The sequence below is a fragment of the Ornithorhynchus anatinus genome, chromosome 10 (genome assembly GCF_004115215.2).
Source record: "Ornithorhynchus anatinus isolate Pmale09 chromosome 10, mOrnAna1.pri.v4, whole genome shotgun sequence".
Taxonomy (NCBI): Eukaryota; Metazoa; Chordata; class Mammalia; order Monotremata; family Ornithorhynchidae; genus Ornithorhynchus; species Ornithorhynchus anatinus.
Window position 1 is genome coordinate 52,342,178 of NC_041737.1, and position 20,484 is coordinate 52,362,661.

The following is a 20,484-nucleotide window of genomic DNA, read 5'->3' on the forward strand; positions in this document are numbered from 1 at the left end:
CCGCGTAACCTCGGCGAGTCGTTTCACTTCTCTGTGCCTCCGTTTCCTCATCTGTGAAGCGGAGATGAAATACCGGTACTCCCTCCCCGCGTGGGACAGGAGGCGGTCCGATCCGATGATCTCGGATCGATCGAGCTGCCCCAGCGCTTAGAAAAGTGCCCGGGCCACAGTAAGCGTATAGGAAATAGCACGGTTATCATTCTCGGTGGGAGAGGGAGAATAAGGAGCAGAGTTGGAAGGCAGCATGTCCCAGTGGATGGAGCACGGGCCTGGGCGTCAAAGGAGCTGAGTTCTGATCCCAGCTTTGCCACTCGTCTGCCGCGTGACTTGGGCAAAGTAATCGACTTCTCTAGGCCTCGGTTTCCTCCGCTGTAAGACGGGGATTGAGACGGTGAGCCCCGTGTGGGACGGGGACTTGGGGCAACCCGATTACTCCGGATCTGCCCCAGCCCTCAGAACGGTATCTGGCACATAGTAAGCGCTCGACAAGTACCATTTTTTAAAAAACGAGGCAAGCCGGGAAGGGGGTGGGGCGGAGAGGGGAGAGGCAGAGGGGGCGGGTGGCGGGGATGGGGCGCATCGAGCAGGACCCCCCCACACACACCCTCTCCCCGTCCGCAGCCATGGCGGCGGTGTCGATGTCGGAGATGCGGGAGGGAAGGCCCCCCCCCGGGGCCGGGCCGGTGCCCGAAGCGGCCCGTCCTTCCTGTTCACCTCCCAGAAGGCGGGGCTGGGGGCCATCGGGGGCGTCCCCCCCAGATGGAGTGGACGGCCCGGCGGCTGGTGTGGGTCCCCTCGAGACGCAAGGCTTCGAGGCGGCGGCCCTGCGGGACCAGGGGCCCGAGGAGGCCGAGGTGGGAGCTGGCGGAGAGCGGGAGCGGCTGAGGCTGCCCAGGACGCAGGTTGGCAGCCATGAACCCGCCCAAGTTCAGCAAGGCCGAGGACATGGCCGACCTCACCTGCCTCAACGAGGCCTCCGTCCTGCACAACCTGCGGGAGCGCTACTACTCGGACCTCATCTATGTGAGTGGCAACGTGGGGCGGGACGAGGGAAAGAGTCGGACGGGACTGGGGCCCTGGGAAAACTCTCCAGGGACGGAGACGTGTCTGTGATGTGGGACGGCGATGCGATCTAATCTAGGAGATACTCATCCTACCTTTCCCGAGGCCTCCCGGCAGCGGGGAGCGGATGAGCCGTCTGCGGGAGGGAGGGAGGGGGCCTGCAGGAGACAGAGAGGACCTGGGTTCTAATCCCGCCTCCTCCGCTCGTCCGCTGCGTGACCTTGGCAAGCCACTTCGCGCCCCTCGGTCCTCTCCTCTGTAAAATGAAGATTGAGACCGTGAGCCCCTATGCGGGACAGGGACGGTGACCCACCGATAACCTTGCATCTAACCTAGCACGTAGCACGGTGCGTAATAATAAGCGCGTAACGAACATCCTAAAAAAAAGAGTGGGCTCTGCCCGTTCCTTCCTTTCCGCCTCTGGGGGTCTCTAGCTCATCCCCTTTTTCCGGTAGATGTAGCGTGGCCCGTGACGAGGGCACGGGCTTGGCAGTCGGAGGACGTGGGTTCTGATCCCCGTTCCGCCACCTGCCTGCTGGGTGACCTCGGGCAGACCGTTTAACTTCTCTGTGCCTCAGTTACCTCATCTATAAAATAGGGATTAAGACTGCAAAGCCCCAAGTGGGACCACCTGATTGCTTGTATCTACCCTAGTGCTGAGACCAGCGCTTGGCACACAGTAAAGCACTTAAATAGGATGATGATCATTATCGTTATCGTCTCTGGCTCTGCCCCCGCTGTGCCCGTCCCTGTCTCCACCGCCCGTCCCCGGAGTCCTTTCTCCCTGACTCTGACTTGCCGACTCTCGCCCCCTTTTCTTGGGGGACCGTTGAGTGACCCCAAGCCGCAGGGCCCCCCTCCCCCCCGAAGGTGAGCAGGACGGGAGGGTCCGGCCCCGTCCCACCAGGCCCCGATCCTCGCCGACCTCTCCCCGCTCCCTGCAAGCCGTTTGGGTTCCGGGGTGACCCAGGGGACTGGGCCAAGCCTAGCCCGGGGTGCACGGGGAAGGAGACGCCTCCCTGGATGTAGGGCAGGTGGGGTGGGGCGACCCAGAGAAGCGTGAAGGGAGGGGACGGGAGCCGAGGGAAGGCGCCGGAGCCGATGGAGCCGATGCGGTGGGAGGGCGGGCGGCGCAGGCCAGGGAAGAGTTCGGGGCTGGAGAAGTGGAAACGGAGGCGCGCGGCGCGGCTTAGCGGAAAGATCCCGGGCTTGGGAGTCCGAAGGCGCGGGTTCCAATCCCGCTCCGCCGCTTGTCTGCTGTGGGACCTTGGGCCAGCCGCTTCACATCTCTGTGCCTCCGTCCCCTCATCTGGAAAATGGGGATGAAGACTGTGAGCCCCACAACCTGATGACCGTCTATCTATCCCAGCTCTTAGAACAGGGCTCATCATCATCATCATCATCATCGTGATTATTACTCTCCCCGGACCGCAAACCCCTCTTCCTCCCCCCAGTATTCGCCCCCTCCCCTTAGATCTCCCGACCCCGTTCCCCGAGCTCCCTCTGGCCTGCCCTTGCGGGCCGGGTGCCGCCGCGGCCCCCCGCCCCCGGCTCCGCGGGGGTTTCCGTGGGAACGGGGCGGGGCCGGGGGAGGGCAGACCCCTCCCACCAGCCTCTCCCCTCCTCCGGCTCCCGCGGCGCCACTGCCCGTGACCTACCGTCCCTGGGAATGCTGCCCGGCGGCCCCGCCCTCCCGGAGGGGTTTGGGGCCGGTGGGAGGGGAGGGGGCCAGACACCCACCCGACCGGTTCCTCGGGCTCCAGGGCCGGTGGCCCCGTTCCTCGCCCCGCCCCGTTCCGAGAGCGACACCCGGACGCGAGAACTGCGTCCTCCGGCCCCCGAGACCCCTGGGGACGTGACGGGTTGGGGAAGGCCCAGCAGAAGCAGCGCGGCCTGAAGGATCGCACGATGGCCCGGGAGTCAGGAGGACCCGGGTTCTGATCCCGCCTCTGCCGCGCGGCCGCCGTGTGACCTTGGGCCAGGCATTTCGCTTCTCTGGGCCTCCGTTTCCTCACCTGTAAAGTGGGGATTAAGAGCGCGGCCTACCCGATTGTTCTGTTCCAGCACTCGGAGTAGCGCCTGGCACATAGGAAGCGCTTAACAAATCCCGCTATTATTCTTATGGCTATCGTCACCGTTAGCGGGCCGGTGGCGAGCGAAGCAGGGTGGAAGAGGGATCTGGGCAGCCGAGGCCCACGGCCCCCTGCATCTCCCTCCCCCCCGCCCCCCGCAGACGTACTCTGGCCTCTTCTGCGGGGTCATCAACCCCTACAAGCAGCTGCCCATCTACACCGAGGCCATCGTGGAGATGTACCGGGGGAAGAAGCGCCACGAGCTTCCGCCCCACGTTTACGCCGTCACAGAGGGGGCCTATCGCAGCATGCTGCAAGGTGAGGAGTGGGTGGTGAGTGGGCTGGAGAAGCTGTCGGGTGGGAGCGGAGGCTGCGGGAGAGGGGGTGGGCAGGGGCTCCCGAGCGAGCGGAGGCCAGAGAGAGGGCGACCGGGCCCCAGGGGCGGGGCCTAGGTGGGAACTGTTCCCGGTCCTGACCTGTCGTCCCTCCCCACAGATCGTGAGGACCAGTCCATCCTCTGCACGTGAGCGTCTCCCCTGGTCCCCTTCCCCCTCCCTCCCCCCCCCCCCCCGCCCCGTCTCCTCTTTTGCCCGCAAGGGTCCAGGGAGGTAAGGGCCGACTGGCAGAACAACGCCGGGGGCCCGGATAAGATGTGGGGGCCAGGAGCAGGGAGAACTGGGAGTTGGGAGGGCAGGGCGGCTGGGTCCCCCAGGGGCTGCCGGAAGGTGGGGACCCAGGGACCGGGTCGGGGACGGTCCGGAAACGCCCTTTCCCCGCTCTCCCCAGGGGCGAGTCTGGTGCAGGAAAGACGGAGAACACCAAGAAGGTGATCCAGTATCTGGCCCACGTGGCCTCCTCCCCAAAGGGCCGCAGGGAGCAGGGCGGCCCGGTAAGTGACCACCTGGTCCTCCTCCCTCCCTGCACTCTCAATCCGACCGTCGAGGGTATTTATTGAGCCCTTGATGTGTGCAGCGCGCCGTACTGAGCGCCTGGGAGAGCGCAGTACAGCAGAGTCGGTGGGCCTGGTCCCTGCCCAGGGTGAGCTTGCATTCTCCCCATCGGAGTCCAGGCCTCGCCCTCGCCCTCTGGCACATAGTCCTCCGCTCACGCCCCTGAGGTCTCGCCCCAGGTCGACTAGTCACCACCCAACTAAGTGCTGACCCTTTTCCCCTCGCGCCTCAGGTTCCTTCCCTCGCTGGGCCCTCTCCCGGCGTCCGCGTCCCGAACAGATTGCGTCCCCCAGAACTCCATTCCCATCCGCCGCGCTCATGTTTTGGTTTGCCTGTGGGTCCTGTGTTCCATGTGCTGTGTCCCGGTTCCGTGTCCCGTGTTCCCCGTGGCCGCCCCCCTCCCCCCAGACTGCCGGCGTTGTGTCCTATGTGAGTAGTGAGAGATCCGTCCGTCTGTCGGTCCGCGTCCCCGTCCCGTGGCGGTGTCCCTCGCCCCGCCGACCCCTGACCTCACTCTCTGCCCTAGGGTGAGCTGGAGAAACAGCTTCTTCAGGCCAACCCCATCCTGGAGGCGTTTGGCAACGCCAAGACGGTTAAGAACGACAACTCCTCCCGATTCGTGAGTGTGGGGTGGCGTCGGGGGAGACGTGAGGGCCAGACGACAGGTTTCCAAGGGCAGTGGGCTGGGCGGGAGATGCCCGGGTTCCTGTAGGGAGTGGAGGCTGCAAGAGGTGCCGAGGGAGGGAATAACTGCCTCTCTGTCTTTCCCCAAGGGTAAATTCATCCGCATCAATTTTGACGTGGCTGGCTATATCGTGGGAGCCAACATCGAGACCTGTATCCTTCTGGAGTCCTGGCGCAGGCAGAAAACTCAGGGGAGGGACAGTTCTGCGGGGCGGGGAGAGATTGACAGAGAGAAAGAGTTAAGGAGAGAGAGAGAGGAGGGGGAGGGAGGGGAGAGAAAGTGGGGAGAGGAAGGAGGGAGGGGGAGAGGAAGGAGGGAGGGGGAGAGGAAGGAGAGAGAGGACAGAGGGAGGCTAGAGAGAGTCTCCCCTCCATCCTGCCTTTATCCTTGACACACTCCTCTGCAGATCTGTTGGAGAAATCTCGGGCCATCCGCCAGGCCAAGGATGAATGCAGTTTCCATATTTTCTACCAGTTGCTGGAGGGAGCTGGGGAGAAGCTGAAGGGTCGGCACCTCCTCCTTGTCCTCCTCTTCTTTTCCCTCTCCTTCCCCTTCCCCCGCCGTCCCCAGCTGGAAGGATCCAGGGGAGGGGACCTCTGAGCTTTTCTCTGGAGGGTCCAGGAGGTGGGGAGGACGTGGTCCCAGACTGCTTTTTTTCTGGGGGGATCTGAGGGAGAGGAGCCCCCTTAGACGGTGAGCCCCAGGAGGGATGGGGACTGTGGTCTGACCCGTTGATCTTCTCACTACCCCCAGTGCTCAGTACAGTGTTTCGAACGTAGTCGGCGCTTAACAAATACCACCGTATTTCTCGTGACCTCTGCTCCACTGTCCCCTCCCAGATGACCTCCTCCTGGAGCCGTGTTCCCAATACCGTTTCCTGACGAACGGGCCGGGGCCGGGATCAGCTCAGCAGGAGCGGGAACTGTTCCAGGAGACCCTGGAGTCTCTGCGAGTGCTTGGCTTCACCCATGAAGAAATCACCTGTAGGTGATATTGGAGGGTGCGTCGTGGGGGGGGGGGGGAGGGCAGTGAGAAATGACCGAAGGTGTCCTCCCCACCCCAGGCCGGCCCCTTCCCCCTGCCAGGACAGTTGGCTAGGTACCAGAGATCAGGGGATTAAGAATCTAACTGTCTCGTAGACAGTTAGATTCTTAATCATCTCGTAGCTACATAGCGCTCAGTACATAGCGCTTAGGAAGTCCCGCCGTTATTTAATGTTATTAAGCAAATAACTACCTATCAAGCCCGCTTCTTGAGGGCAGGGATCGCACCTCCAAACTCTGCTGTCCCCTCAACCAATATCAATCAATCAGTGGTATTTATTGAGTGCTTATCGTGTGCCTGGCATATAGTGAGCATTTAAATACCGTAATTACCATTATTATTATTATCGTGTGCAGAGCACTATATTAAGTGTTGGGAGAGTACAATACCACAGAATTGGTGGATACATTCCCTGCTCTCCCAAGTGCTCTGCACATGGTAGACTATAAGTTTCTGGAGGACGGGGACCATGTCCACTACTGTCCTCTCCTAACCGCTCATTACATTGCCCCGCGTACTGTAAGTGCTAAGTGAATACCATTGATCGACTGACTGGCAGTGACGGGAGAGAGATTCATCTGTTGTTTCTGGCGGGAGACTCTACCACTGTGCGCTAAGCCCTGGGGTAAATATAAGAGCCAGGAAGTCCTCAGTCCTAACTTCAGGTGATGCTAGACAGATGACACTGAAAGGATTTTTGAAAGTTAACCCCCGTTGGTGACTCTAGCCCGGGACCAAGGAAAATCGGGTTTGGGGGTGGGTAGAAAAGGAAGCCACAGAGAAACAATTTCAAATGCATCAATTTGGAGAAGTTTTTAAAGAGTGACAGAGGCTGGGCAACGGTGTTACGAATTTCACAGTCCAACGATGTAAGACAGGGATAGCTTTCCTCTTGCTCCACGTAACAGCCCTTAGTTACCATAACTGTAGCCATTCCAGCAGCAAATCGGTCAATCAGTGGTCTTTACTGAGCGCTTTAGTGTGTGACGGGCACTAGTGTAAGCGCTCGGGAGAGTATGATATAATAGAGTTGGTAGTTACGATTCCTGCCCGCAAGAAGCTCCCGGTCGGTTTTAGAGGTGTTGACTTGGATTTTCTGTGAAGATTGCCCCCCACCAAGAATGGAGGCCTAACTTGTGTGGGATTTTGCAATGTGGGGGTTGAGTTCCCTGGGAGAGGGCTAAGCATCCCTTTTGGGGCGTCCTCTAGCCAGCGGTTCAGACGGGCAGCTTTAGGAAGGCACTTCTTGGCCTTGTTGGACCTGGCCAGACATTGGGACAGTGCGAGAGTTTGGCTGGGGAGGTCCCAAGATTTGAACCCCCCCCCCAAGATTGTAAACTCCTTGAAGGTAAATAATGTGTCTATCAATCAGTCAATGATATTTATTGAGTGCTTACTATGTGTCCCACCTGATTAGCTTGTATCTATCCCAGTGCTTAGAACAGTGCTTGGCACATAGTAAGTGCTTAACAAGTGCCATAATTATTATTATGTGCAGAGCACTATTTCAAACACTTGGGAAAGTACAATACAACAGAGTTGGTGGGCACGTTCCCTGCCCACCTTCGGCTTTACAGCCTAGCGGGGAGATGGACATTAATATGAATACATGAGTAATAATGTTGGTATTTGTTAAGCGCTTACTATGTGCCGAGCACTGTTCTAAGCGCTGGGGTAGATACAGGGTAATCAGGTTGTCCCACGTGAGGCTCACGGTTAATCCCCATTTTACAGATGAGGTAACTGAGGCACAGAGAAGTTAAGTGACTTGCCCACAGTCACACAACTGACAAGTGGCGGAGCTGGGATTCGAACTCATGATCTCTGACTCCCAAGCCTGTGCTCTTTCCACTGAGCCACGCTGCTTCTCCAATTAGAGTAATTTCTAATATATAATTTAAAGTTTATTTACTCGATGGTACTCTCTCAAGCGCTCAGTACATTTGCCCGGCACAAAGTGAGCGCTCCATAAATACCACTGACTGATCACTCTGGAGCCAGCACTCTCTACCCCAGAGGGTCATTTTTTGTTGCTAAGGTCACTGAGGGGTCCCCCGCATCTCGAAACTGTAAGCTCGTTATGGGCAGGGAACGTGTCTGCTAATTCTGTGGTTATCGTACTCTCCCAAGTGTTTCGTACAGGGCTCTGCACACAGTAAGCGCTCAATAAATAGCATTGATGGATTGGTTGTTTGGAGGCGGGCCTCCCTATTTTTCCGCAGGGCCGAGCCAAACGAAGTGTCTCTGCTTGCTCCTGTTGGTCTTTCGGACCTCTCTCTGTCGCTCTCCTTTCTAGAGTTCTCTCGTGGGCAGCCGAAAGAAGGGTCTCTCTGCTTGTTTACGAAGGGTTTCTGTGGGAATCCGCCTCCTGTAGAGGAGGGGGCCCGGTGGGTTTCGGTAGTTGAGTCGGTTGACGGGAAGTCTTCCCAAGGGAGGCTGGGTCAAGGGGCCGGGGGAGGATGGGGAGCCCTGACCCCCGCTCTTCCCCTCCACCCATCCTGCCGCCACCCCCAGCGATGCTGCGGATCGTGTCGGCGGTGCTCCAGTTTGGAAACATCACCCTGCGGAAGGAAAGGAACACGGACCAGGCCACCATGCCGGACAACACAGGTACTCCCTTGGAGACTCCCACCTCCCAACCCCCTGCCAAGTCTCTCGAGCTGATCCCCTTGCCGAATCCTGGGAGACCCACCCGACCCCAAGGACCCAAATCCTCTCTGTCGCTCACATATCCATTCAAATTTAGGGACCCCCATCCCCTCCCCCTTCCAGCCTCATTCCTTTCCCAGTGAGCCAGCCCTCACCCAGAATCTCTCCAAACCATAATGCTTCACTTCTCTGCTTGGGCCTGCCCAACAGGGCCTGATGGGTTCTCCTCAGGCCTGACCCCGGCCCCTCCCTGAAGCCCCACTCCCTGCCCATTCTGACCCCTTCCTTGACCCCGCTCCCCTCCAACTCTCCCTTCTCTGGCTTCTCCCAGCTGCTCAGAAGCTGTGTTGCCTGCTGGGTCTGGGGGTGACCGATTTCTCTCGGGCCCTCCTCTCCCCACGCATCAAAGTTGGCCGGGACTACGTGCAGAAGGCTCAGACGAAGGAGCAGGTGATGGGCGGGGTTGGTGGGCGGGGGGGAACCAGGAGGGCTGGGTAGGGGTCGAGTAAACCGACCAGCCCCCGGCTCACCTTGGAGGGCGAACAGGAAGGGGAAAGGGAGGGAGAGAGAAAGGAGAGGAGGGCGCTTACTCTCTGATCATTGGGGCCACCCAGGATTGGTCAGCTGAGCCAGAGCAACTGACCAAGACACTGCCGTTGCCACCCAGGTAGTGATGGTGGGCCACAGCAACCTTGGCTAAACCGGCCCGGCTTGGGTTTGGCTCCCAAGTGGCCATCCTAGTGGAAAGAGCCTGGGCCTGGGACTCAGAAGTCCTGGGTTCTCGTCCCGGCTCCACCACTTGCCTGCTGTGTGACCTCAGGCAAGTCACCTCATTGGGCCTCAGTTTCCTCAGGCAGAAAATAGGGACTCAGTCCCTGCTCTCCCTCCCTTTTAGACTGGGAGTCCCATGAGGGATAGGGACTGGTGATCTGGCATCTACCCCAGCACCTAGCACAGTGCTTGGTTCAGACTAGGCTCCTAGTAAATGCCACAATGTTCTTAATATCATTACCTCCAAACAGAAAGATTGGGACTGAATCTAGGGGTAGGGAGGGAAGGGGCAGGATGGGCGGAGGCTGCCTTAAGGAGGAACTGGGGGGCGGGGTGGGATGCGGAGCGGCAGCTGAGGCTCTGACAGTGCTAAACGCCACGCCTCCCCGCCCCAACTCTCCCCATTGCTCAGGCGGACTTTGCCCTGGAGGCCCTGGCCAAGGCCTCCTACGAGCGACTCTTCCGCTGGCTGGTCATGCGGCTGAACCGAGCCCTGGACCGCAGTCCCCGCCAGGGAGCCTCCTTCCTGGGCATCCTGGACATCGCAGGCTTCGAGATCTTCCAGGTCTGCCGGGGCGGAGGGGCTGCTGCTGGGATGGGGGGCTACAGCAAAGGGAAGTGGGATCAGAGATCATCAGGCCAGACCCCTAACCTTCCTGCCTGGTCCCTGACCCTCCTTTCTCCCCCAGGTCAGACCCTGACCTCCCTCTCTCTTCCTCAGTTCAGACCCTAACCTCCCTCTCTCCCCACCATCCAATTCCTGACCCCCCCCTTCTCTCCCTGACCCTGTCCCTGATCTCCTTCTCTCTCCCCTGCCTGGTCCCTGATTCCCACCTACCGCCCCCACTCTCCCCTTCCTGGACCCTGAACCCACCCCCTTCCCCTCCGGGGCCGTGTCCCTGACCCTCTTGACGGTCGGTGCTTCCCCCAGCTGAACTCCTTCGAGCAGCTATGCATCAACTACACCAACGAGAAGCTGCAGCAGCTGTTCAACCACACCATGTTCGAGCTGGAGCAGGAGGAGTACCAGCGGGAGGGCATCGCCTGGACCTTCGTGGACTTCGGCCAGGACCTGCAGCCCTGCATCGAACTCATCGAGAAGCCCGTGAGTTCCCCGACCCCTCCTCCCCTCGACACCCCCGACGGGACTTCCCCCCTTCCGGACCCCGTTTCCTCCGGCCCGAAGTGGGCTCCCCCAGATGCCCTGCAGAGGGGAAGGACGGGCATCCCTGGCCATTATATCCTATTGTACTGTCCAACCACTAAATACAGTGCTCTATGCACAGTATGTGCTCAATAAATACCATGGATTCCTCTAGCCTGTGAGCTTATCGTGGGCAGGGAACGTGTCTACCAACTCAGTTCTAGTGTACTCTCCCAAGTGCTTAATAGAGTGTTCTGCACACAGTAAGTGCTCGACAAACACCACTGACTGCTCGGTTGACAGCAGGTGTGAGCTGGCCAAGATTCCGGTCTGCCCAGTCTCAGTAGGAGGGGATTTCTGGTGGTGGGCCAGGTGGCGGGGTAGAAAAGGGCAGGGGTTCCCGTCTGCACCTTCCTCTGCTTTTAACTTATTTATTGCTATTAATGTCTGTCTCCCTCTCTAGACTGTAAGCTCGCTGTGGGCAGGGAATGTGTCTGTTTTATTGTACTCTCCCAAGCGCTTAGTACAGTGCTCTAGTAAGCACTCAGTAAATACGATTGACTGACTGACCGGTCCCCTCACCTCACACAGGCCAACCCTCCCGGCCTGTTGGCGCTCCTGGATGAGGAGTGCTGGTTCCCCAAGGCCACGGACCGCAGCTTCGTGGAGAAGGTGTTCCAGGAACAGTCCGGCCACCCCAAACTTCAGCGGCCACGCCAGCTGCGTGACCAGTCCGACTTCAGCGTGGTGCACTACGCGGGCAAGGTGAGGGCCGGGGATCATCTCAGTGGGTTGCACTTTGCTGGCCAGAGGAGACCCAGGGGTGGGCTGGAGCCAGAACCGGGGGAAAGGCCTTGGGTCCGGTGGGCGTCTGGGGGGCCGGTGGGGGCCAGAATCCCACACTATGCTCAAGTGTCCTGTCTGGGTGGAGGGAGCTGGGTGGTGGGGGGGCCCCTCCCAGTGCCAAGCCTTCTCCGAGTCCAAGCAGCACTAATATCCCTAACCATAATCGTAACCGTGGCATCTGTTAAGCGCCGACTCTGTGTCGAACACCGGGGCCGATACCAGATCGTCAGCTCTGACCCGGGCTCCCCATCTAATGGGGAATCGGCACCGGCCCTTAGCCTTTCTAGGAGTCCAAACGGGCCCTGACAGGATCCAGCTTAGGCCAGACCCGGCATCTGAACCGGGCCTTCAAGGCTCCAGTGGATTCCTGCCAGACTGAACAACTTGAAGGCAGGGATCATGTCCTCTAGCTCTATAGAAAAATAACAATAATAATAATGGTGGTCTTATTACTTAACTCTCCCAAGTGCTTAGAACGGCGCTCTGCACCCAGTAAGCACTCAGTATGTGCCATTGATCGATTGGGAAGACAGAGAAAGGCAGCTCAGAACGCCGGGACCGAGACCCAACTCGGGGACCGGTTGTCTGTGGAGAGGGTCTGGGAGAAGCCAGCCGAGGAGGTGGCCTAGCCGCCCCATTCCCCAGCTCCCTGGGAGAGCCCGATCCATCTGCCCTTTCATTCCTTCCTTCCTTCCTTCCTTCTTTCCTTCCTTCCTTCCTTCCTTCCTTCCTTCCTTCCTTCCTTCCTTCCTTCCTTCCTTCCTTCCTTCCTTCAATCGTATTTATTGAGCACTTACTGCGTGCAGAGCACTGTGCTAAGCACTTGGGAGAGTACAATATAATAATTATTATGGTATTTGTTAAGCGCTTACTATATGCCAGGTACTGTACTAAGCACTGGGGTGGATACAAGCACGTTGGACTGGACGCAAAGCAAATCGGGGTGGGCAAAGTCCCTGCCCCACGTAGGACTCACAGTCTTATTCCCCACTTTACAGATGAAGTAACTGAGGCACAGAGAAGTGAAGTGGGTTTGGGAGTCCGCAGGTCATGGGTTCTAATCTCGCCTCTGCCACTTATCTGCTGTGTGACCTTGGGCGAGTCACCGGCACTGTACTCGTCCGCTCAGCTGTATATATCTTCATTACCCTATTTATTTTGTTAATGAGTTGCACATCACCCTGATTCTATTTATTTGCTATTGTTTTAATGAGATGCTCTTCCCCTCGATTCTACTTATTGCCATCGTTCTTGTCTGTCCGTCTCCCCCGATTAGACTGTAAGCCCATCAGAGGGCAGGGACTGTCTTTATCTGTTACCGATTTGTCCATTCCAAGCGCTTAGTACAGTGCTCTGCACATAGTAAGCGCTCAATAAATACTATTGAATGAATGAATGAACTTCTCTGGACCTCAGTTCCCTCATCTGTAAACTGGGGATTGAGACTGAGCCCCATGTGGATCAGGGACTCTGTCCAACCCTATTGCTTGTATCCACCCCAGTGTTTAGTACAGTGCCTGGCACATAGTAAGCTCTTAACAAACACCACGGTTATTAATAAACAGACACATTCCCTCCCCACAGTGAGCTTACAGTCTAGAAGGGGAGACAGACATGAATAGAGGTAAATTACAGATACGTACATAAGTGCCGTGGGCCTGGGAGGCTGCCCTCTCTCCCTTTGTCCCCTGACCCCGGCTTCAGACCCTCCCAACCCTGAGTCCTCCTGCCCCGGCCCCTTCCGCAGGTCGACTACAAGGCCTCGGAGTGGCTGATGAAGAACATGGACCCCCTGAACGACAACGTGTCGGCCCTCCTGCACCACAGCTCCGACCGACTCACGGCCGAGATCTGGAGGGATGGTAAGAGGCCCTGGGCTGGCGCTGCCCTTCCCCAGATGTGGCTCCCCGGAGCTCTGCCGTGGCCCGTCCGGCCCAGGCCCCAGGCTCTGACGGTGGCCCCGAGGGACCCTGGGAAGGTTGCCCTCTGGAGTTTATCCTCATTTGACAGCAAAATTTTCCCTCTCGTAGCCAACACTCCAGCTCCCTAAGGAATTCCACATTTGGTGTCCCTAGCCCTCTCACTCAAACCTCGGGCAAGCCACTTCACTTCTTTGTGCCTCAGTTACCTCCTCTGTAAAATGGGGTTTGAAACTGGGAGCCCTATGTGGGGCAGGGACTGTTTCTGATCTGATGATCAACCCCAGTGCTTAGTACGGTGCGTGGCACATAGTAAGCACTTAACAAAGACTGCAATTTTTATCATCATCATCACCTCCCTCTGTCTCTACCACCCCTCACTAAACCCCTCCCTCCATATACCCCAATAAACTGACCATTGACTTCGGTTAGGACAGGGAGGTCTCTTCATCACCCCAAAATATCCATCTCCCGTCCATACACTCACACCTGCCAGCCTCCCAGTAGTCCAACATCTGAGAGGTAAGGGTGTCCCATTCTCCCCTCCCTCGCCCCCTCACTCTTTTCCTAACCCTGTTATCCATGCTCGTGATGAGTCTCCTGATCTCCTGGCCCTGAGACTCGGGGTCTCTATCCTCTGGAGGGAGAGAGTGACCCCTCCTTCCCACCCCCGGGCTCCTGTGGGGTCGACAGAGAGAGAGGCAGAGTCTGATCAAGACCAGTCAAATAGAGGACAGTGATTGAGAAACGGACAGAGACACCGGCCCCCAGCCCCTCTTCCCCCCAACTTTATGGATCAACTCCACTCTGGACTCTTTCTCCTTTCCCTCTCCTCCGCCTCTCCCCACTCACCCAGCCCCTTGTAGACTCAGAGGGCAGAGAGAACAGAGGCCGAGACCCCCAAAATGTTGTCCTTGTTCCTTTCCTCCTTTTAATCATTGAGAGTCTGGGGATGCTCAGCCTGGCCTCACCACCTCCAGCTGCCTCCCGACTCTGCTTTTTGGGGTCTCCGGGCTCCATTTTGGGGGCTTCAAATCATCTGGGCCCCAGGGGATGAGAAGAATGTGGGAGCTCCTGGCAGGGTGGAGGCCAGGGTCTCTGACACATATCCATCTCTCCTCTCTTCCGGTCGTCCACAGTGGAAAGCATCGTGGGTCTGGAGCAGGTGAGCAGTCTAGGCGAGGGGTCAGGGGTCGGGCCGGGGGGCCGCCCCCGCCGGGGCATGTTCCGCACCGTGGGGCAGCTCTACAAGGAATCGCTGAGTCGCCTCATGAGCACCCTGAACAACACCAACCCCAGCTTCGTCCGCTGCATCGTGCCCAACCACGAAAAGAGGGTGAGTGACCCTCGACCCCATCTCCCTCCTGTTGCACTGGGCCCAACCTCACCCGTAGCAGAGGACCCCCAACACCCACTAGAGGCCTGTGGCCTCCCTTGTGCCCCACCACCACCCTCCCGTGCCCCACCTCTGTGCGTGACTTGCCCGATTGGTGCAGACTCCATCTGGGCTCTCTGGCTGGTCTTCCTGGCCGTGACCTTTGCCCCCGGGTCCCCGCTTTGTTTCCCCTCTGCGTCTTCAGGCGGGGAAGCTGGAGCCTCACCTGGTGCTGGACCAGCTCCGCTGTAACGGGGTCCTGGAGGGCATCCGCATCTGCCGACAAGGGTTTCCCAATCGCATCGTCTTCCAGGAGTTCCGCCAGAGGTCAGGGTTGGGAGAGGGGAGGTGGAGAGAGGGTTTGGGGGAATAGGGAGGGTCTGGAGATAAAGGGAAGGCCCTGGGAGGGAGGAGAGAGGGGCTTGGGGGAAGACGGAGGGGCCTGGGGGGAAGGAGAGGTGGAGGGAGGGGCCTGGGAGGGAAAAGGGAAAAACCTGGGAGGGAGAAGAGAGACCTTGAGGAAGAGGGAGGGACCTGGGAGGAAGAGGCAGGGGCCTGGAAGGGAAGAGGAGGGGCTTGGGGAAAAGGCAGAGAGGGGCCTGGGGAAGATGACCCAGGACTTTGTTACCAACACCCTGTGGAGAGGTTGGTCGGGGGCCACTCACCCCCTAACATCCAGACCACCCACCCCTTGGCACTCAGACCAGTCACCCCCTGACTCTTGGGCCATCCACCCCTTGACCCCTTTCCGCAGGTACGAAATCTTGACTCCTAATGCCATCCCCAAGGGCTTCATGGACGGGAAACAGGCTTGTGAGAAGATGGTGAGCACGGGGACCTGAGCGGGAGGGGGCTTGAGGAACGTGGAAGAGCCCGGGGATTGGGCCGGACCCTCAGGATCCCCTCGTCTCCTCCCCCCGGCCCCTTCTTCTCTCCCCCTCTAGATCAAGGCCCTGGATCTGGACCCGAACCTATACCGCGTCGGGCAGAGTAAGATTTTCTTCAGGGCTGGGGTGCTGGCCCAGCTGGAAGAGGAGAGAGACCTCAAGGTCACGGACATCATCGTCTCCTTCCAGGCTGCCGCCCGTGGCTACCTGGCCCGCAGGTCCGGAACATGGGGAGTGTGTGTGGGTGGTCCGGGACCTTGGGAAACTCTCACTCAAAGAGACCCCCCAACAACTTCCTTCCATCCGACAAAAACCTGCACAAAGGCCCCGCCCATTCCTCTGCCCCACCTCCGTCAAATTTGTCGCCACTCAGGAACTAGAAACAGCAGGACCTAGTGGAAAGAGCCTGGACGTGGGAGTCAGGGGATCTGGGTTCCCATCCCGGCTCTGCCACCTACCTCGTCTGTGACCTTAACTTCTCTGTGCCTCAGTTTCCTCAACTGTAAAATGGCAATTCCATTCCTGTTCCCCCTCCCCCTTAGACTCTGAGCCCCAGGTGGGACTGGGAATGTATCCAACCTAGTGCTTAATGCAGCACTGGGCACATAATAAGCACTTAACAAAGAGCCCAGTTGTTCGGGGAGCAGAGATCTCTTCAGAACCGTGGTCTCTCCTTGACTGTTGCCTGTGTGTCACCGCACCCCTGCCGTCGTCCTGTGGCCCACCACGGTCCCCTGGGGGCCCCCGGGCCCAGACAAGTTTTGGTGGGGAGAGGGCGATTGAACTGTCCAACCCAGAGGCCAGGTGGCCTGGGCACCTCGGGGCCGGGCCCGTCCTGGAGCCGCCTCTGACCCATCCCTACCCCCACAGGGCATTCCACAAGCGACAGCAGCAGCAGAGTGCCCTGAGGGTGATGCAGAGGAACTGCGCTGCCTACCTCAAGCTGAGGAACTGGCACTGGTGGAGACTCTTCACCAAGGTGGGCCGGCCGGGCAGGGAAGGTTGGGGGTCGGGGAGACCGTCCTGGAGGGAGGGGAAACCCCCGACCCTTGCTTGGCGGTGATCACCCGTCCGGGGTCGTGTCCCCCTCCCAGGTGAAGCCCCTGCTGCAGGTGACGCGGCAGGATGAGGTGCTGCAGGCCAGGGCCCAGGAGCTGCAGAAGGTTCAGGAGCAGCAGCTGCAGAGCGAGCAGCGGCTCAGAGAGCTGCAAGAGACCCTGCACCAGGTCCGACCTCCGGGGGCCCGGCGGGGGGCGAGGAGGGGAGGGCAAGATGGCCCGGGAACGGCCCCAGGCTGAGGGAAGAGGTTGATGGGAGGGAGAAAGCTGGAGATGGAGCCTCAGGGGATGTGGGTGGGGATCAGGATGGGGGCTTTTGGAGGCGGGGTGGGGTCCTACGGTCGATGTGGAGAGGTGCCAGTGGGGTCAGAGTGAGGTCTCGAGGGTTTGGGCTGGGCCCTGCCCTCATTCCGATTTCTTCCCTGCTCCGTGTCCGGCCCCGGTGTAGCTGGAGAAGGAGAAGTTGTCTTTGGTGGAGCAGCTGCGGTCAGAGGCGGCCCTGTGTGCCGAGGCGGAGGAGCTGCGAGTCCGGCTGTCCAACCGCAAGCAGGAACTGGAGGCCTTAGTGGCCGGACTGGAGACCCGCATGAGTGAGGAAGAGGAGCGCAGCGGCCAGCTGCTCAACGAGAAGCGAAGGCTTCAGCAGCACGTGCAGGTCTGCCCCTCCTCCCCCAACCTCACAGCCTCTCCTCCACCATGCTCTTCCTCCCGCAACTCCTCCCATCATCTCTCTCTCCTCTCCCCAGTGTCCCTCTTTCTTCTTCCCCTTCAAACTCTCCTCTCCATTTCTTCCCCCTCCAAAACCCAGGGGTCTCCATCGTCATCAAATACAGGTCCATCGATCGATTGTATTTACCGAGCACTTAGAGTGTACGGAGAGCACTGTACCGAGCACTTGGGAGAATACAGGACAATACAGTTGAGAGTCACGTTCCCCGCCCACAGATTTACCATCTAGAGGGGGAGGTGGACGTTAATATAATTGAATGAGTTACGGGTGTGGACATGAGGGTTGTGGGGCTGAGTGAGGTGTGAATAAAGGGTGTAAATTCAGGTGCAAGGGCGACACAGAAGGGAGTAGAAGAGGAAATTAGGTTTTAGGGATGACCCCTCGGTGTCCCCACTGTGACCCTTCAGCCAACACCCCCCCACCCCATTCTCTCACATGTCCCCACCCCCTGACACTCTGTACCCGAACCCATGCTTCTTCCTGGGGTTGGTGTCTCCCCGATCAGGACCCGCCCGGGTAACTTAACGTTGATTCCGCCCCTGGCTCCACCTGCCCATCGCCTTCCTCTCCCTTCTGTGCCTCCCTCTTGCCTCGTCTCTGCACTTGGTTCTGTGACCTTTGGACATTTGATACTCACCCCACCCTCAGCCCCACAGGACTTATGTCCATAGCTAAATATTATACATACTATATTTATTTTAATGTCCGTCTCCCCCTCTAGACTGTAAGCTTGTTGTGACAGGGAACGTGTTTACCACCTGTGTCGTTTTGTACTCTCCCAAGTCCTTAGTCCAGTGCTCTGCGCACAGTAAGCGCTCAATTAATACCCTTGATTAATCGCTCTTCTCCCATCCCTCACAGAGTCTTGGGCTCCCTCTCTCTGTCTCTGAACCCCCTGGCATGCTCCTTTCCTCTCTGCCCTCCTCCGGTCCCTGGCACAGCAGAGCAAGTGCCTTCCCCCAAACCAGCACCACCAGCAGCAGCAGCAGCAGGGCAGTCTCCCAGTGTATTTACATCAAGCCCCACTCGTGTCAGACGCACCCAAGACCCCATCACAAGCCTCACTTCGAAGGCACAGCCGCAGCAGGGAAAGGGGTGTTCTCGGGGGCAGAGATCCGGGGTCCCTTTGACTGTAAGCTCGTCCTCTAGACTGTAAACTTGTTGTGGCCGGGGAACTTGTTACCAACTCTGTTATGTTGCTCTAATGTACTCTCCCAAGCCCACAGTGTGGTGCTGTGCACGTAGTAAGCGCTCGATGAATACGACTGATTGATGGATCAGGGCGCCGTCCCGAATGTTTCTGGGAATTGTACGCTCAGTAACACTCCCCATTATCAGGGAGCATCATCCTTCTTTTTATTTATTTATTTTTATTTGTCAAACACTACTGTGACAAACACTGTTCTAAGAGCCGGGGTAGATCCTTGTTAATTGTTAGACAGGGTCCCTGTACCACAGGGGGCTCACACCCTAAGCCAGAAGGAGGATTGAATCCCCATTTTACAGATGAAGGAACTGAGGCAGTGAGGAGTGAAGTGACTTGTCCAAGGCCACCCGGCAGACACATGGAGAGTTGGCATTAGAACCCAGGTCCGCCGACTCCTAAGCGAAGCTCTTTCCACTCGGCCTCATTGCTTCGTTACTAGGACTACAGGTCCAAGAAGCCCTTGGGGGCTGAGAAGTGCTCCCGGGACTACAAGTCCCAGAAGCACATGAAGGGGTAACAGTGCTCCCACTCACTTACCCCTCCTGCCCCAGACTCAGTGGCATTGGCCATTCCTCTTCAACAAGTTCTGGCCCTTCCTCAACTCCGACTCCTCTCCCAGGAGCTCGAGTCGCACCTGGAAGCAGAGGAGGGGGCCCGGCAGAAGTTGCAGCTGGAGAAAGTGACGACCGAGGCCAAGCTCAAGGAGCTGGAAGAGCAGCTGCTCCTCCTGGAGGACCAGAACGCCAAGCTGGGCAAGGTGGGACTGGGCCAGAGCCGGGAGCGAGCGACGCCCCGGGACCTGGCCGGGGGGCTGGGGCGGCCACCAGGGAAGGAGGGAGGGAACTCCCCTCGCCCTCTACCCAACCCGTTCACTCCTGCGCTGACCATTTCAGGAGCGGCGGCTGCTGGAAGAACGTCTGACGGAGTTCTCGGCTCAAGCGGCCGAGGAGGAGGAGAAGGTGAAGAGCTTGAACAAACTGAGGCACAAGTATGAGGCGGTCATCGCCGACATGGAGGGTGAGCGACCCGGTGACCACTAAGCTACTGCAGCCCATGACCTCTGTCTGTCCCTCTACCCTCACCGTGACCTCTGCCCTCCCCTCTGCCCGGCAGAGCGCCTGAGGAAGGAGGAGAAGGGGCGGCAGGAGCTGGAGAAGCTGAAGCGGCGCCTAGATGGGGAGAGCTCGGAGCTGCAGGAGCAGATGCTGGAGGCGCAGCAGCGAGGGGAAGAACTCCGGGCCCAATTGGGCCGCAAGGAGGAGGAGCTGCAGGCCGCTCTGGCCAGGTGTGGCCCGGAAGCCCCGGCTCTAGCTCGCCAGCCCCTTCCCCCCTGGGCCCCCCCAAAAGTCCTCCTTCCCTCCCCTGGGCGTCCCTACAGTAGCTCTTCTCCCCGCTCCCCCGTTTGCCTCTCACACCAGTCTCCCGCTAGCTCCCAACTCCAGCCACGAGCATCTGGCCCCACAACCCCTGCCCTCCGACCCTCCGGTGACCCCTCCTTCCCCTCTGTTGGCTGTGCTGCCGTGTGAACCCGGCGTGTGTCTCTCTCCCCGCCACCCTCTGCCCGCTGGGTGCCAGGGCGGAGGAGGAGGGCGGTGCCCGAGCAGGGCTGCTCAAGTCTCTGAGGGAAGCCCAGGCGGGGCTGGCGGAAGCGCAGGAGGACCTGGACGTGGAGCGAGCGGCCCGGGCCAAGGCCGAGCAGCAGCGCCGGGACCTCGGCGAAGAGCTGGAGGCCCTCAGGGGGGAACTGGAGGACACCTTGGACTCCACCAACGCCCAGCAGGAGCTCCGGTGAGTGAGGCCGGGCGACGGGGGCTGGGAGGGGGCCGAGGTAGGGCCGAGCCGGACTCACTGGGCCTCGGCCTAACCGCTAGGGAGGACGGGAAGATCGAGGGCCCGGAGGGAACGGTCAGGGGCCACATGGGACGGCCCACGCTCAGGGTTTGGCAGAGAAGTCCAGGGCCGGAGGGGGCCAGCCCGATCCCTCTTTCCCAGAACTGGCACCGGGGAGGAAGTCGAGAGTCAGAAGCGAGGGCGAGGGCCGGAGGGCCGGGTGGTCCGGGGTGGTGATGGACACCCCCCTTCCTG

At 59.3% G+C, this 20,484-nt stretch overlaps 1 protein-coding gene across 1 annotated transcript in view; it reads left to right on the forward strand.

Annotated features, from left to right (window-relative positions):
• Positions 1-623: 623 nt before the first annotated feature.
• The window catches only part of MYH14 (myosin heavy chain 14), a 28,473-nt gene continuing 8,612 nt past the window's right edge, over positions 624-20,484 (forward strand). Inside the window, 29 exon segments of the mRNA XM_029073588.2 lie at positions 624-721; positions 723-793; positions 796-905; positions 907-1,023; positions 3,296-3,452; positions 3,630-3,657; positions 3,921-4,023; positions 4,493-4,513; positions 4,611-4,703; positions 4,858-4,921; positions 5,176-5,274; positions 5,609-5,752; positions 8,328-8,423; positions 8,794-8,912; positions 9,646-9,798; positions 10,165-10,338; positions 10,969-11,142; positions 12,971-13,085; positions 14,282-14,478; positions 14,723-14,844; positions 15,272-15,341; positions 15,462-15,622; positions 16,275-16,383; positions 16,499-16,630; positions 16,911-17,117; positions 19,019-19,156; positions 19,293-19,416; positions 19,513-19,684; positions 19,975-20,187. Of these exon segments, the coding sequence (XP_028929421.1) occupies positions 624-721; positions 723-793; positions 796-905; positions 907-1,023; positions 3,296-3,452; positions 3,630-3,657; positions 3,921-4,023; positions 4,493-4,513; positions 4,611-4,703; positions 4,858-4,921; positions 5,176-5,274; positions 5,609-5,752; positions 8,328-8,423; positions 8,794-8,912; positions 9,646-9,798; positions 10,165-10,338; positions 10,969-11,142; positions 12,971-13,085; positions 14,282-14,478; positions 14,723-14,844; positions 15,272-15,341; positions 15,462-15,622; positions 16,275-16,383; positions 16,499-16,630; positions 16,911-17,117; positions 19,019-19,156; positions 19,293-19,416; positions 19,513-19,684; positions 19,975-20,187 (3,581 nt within the window).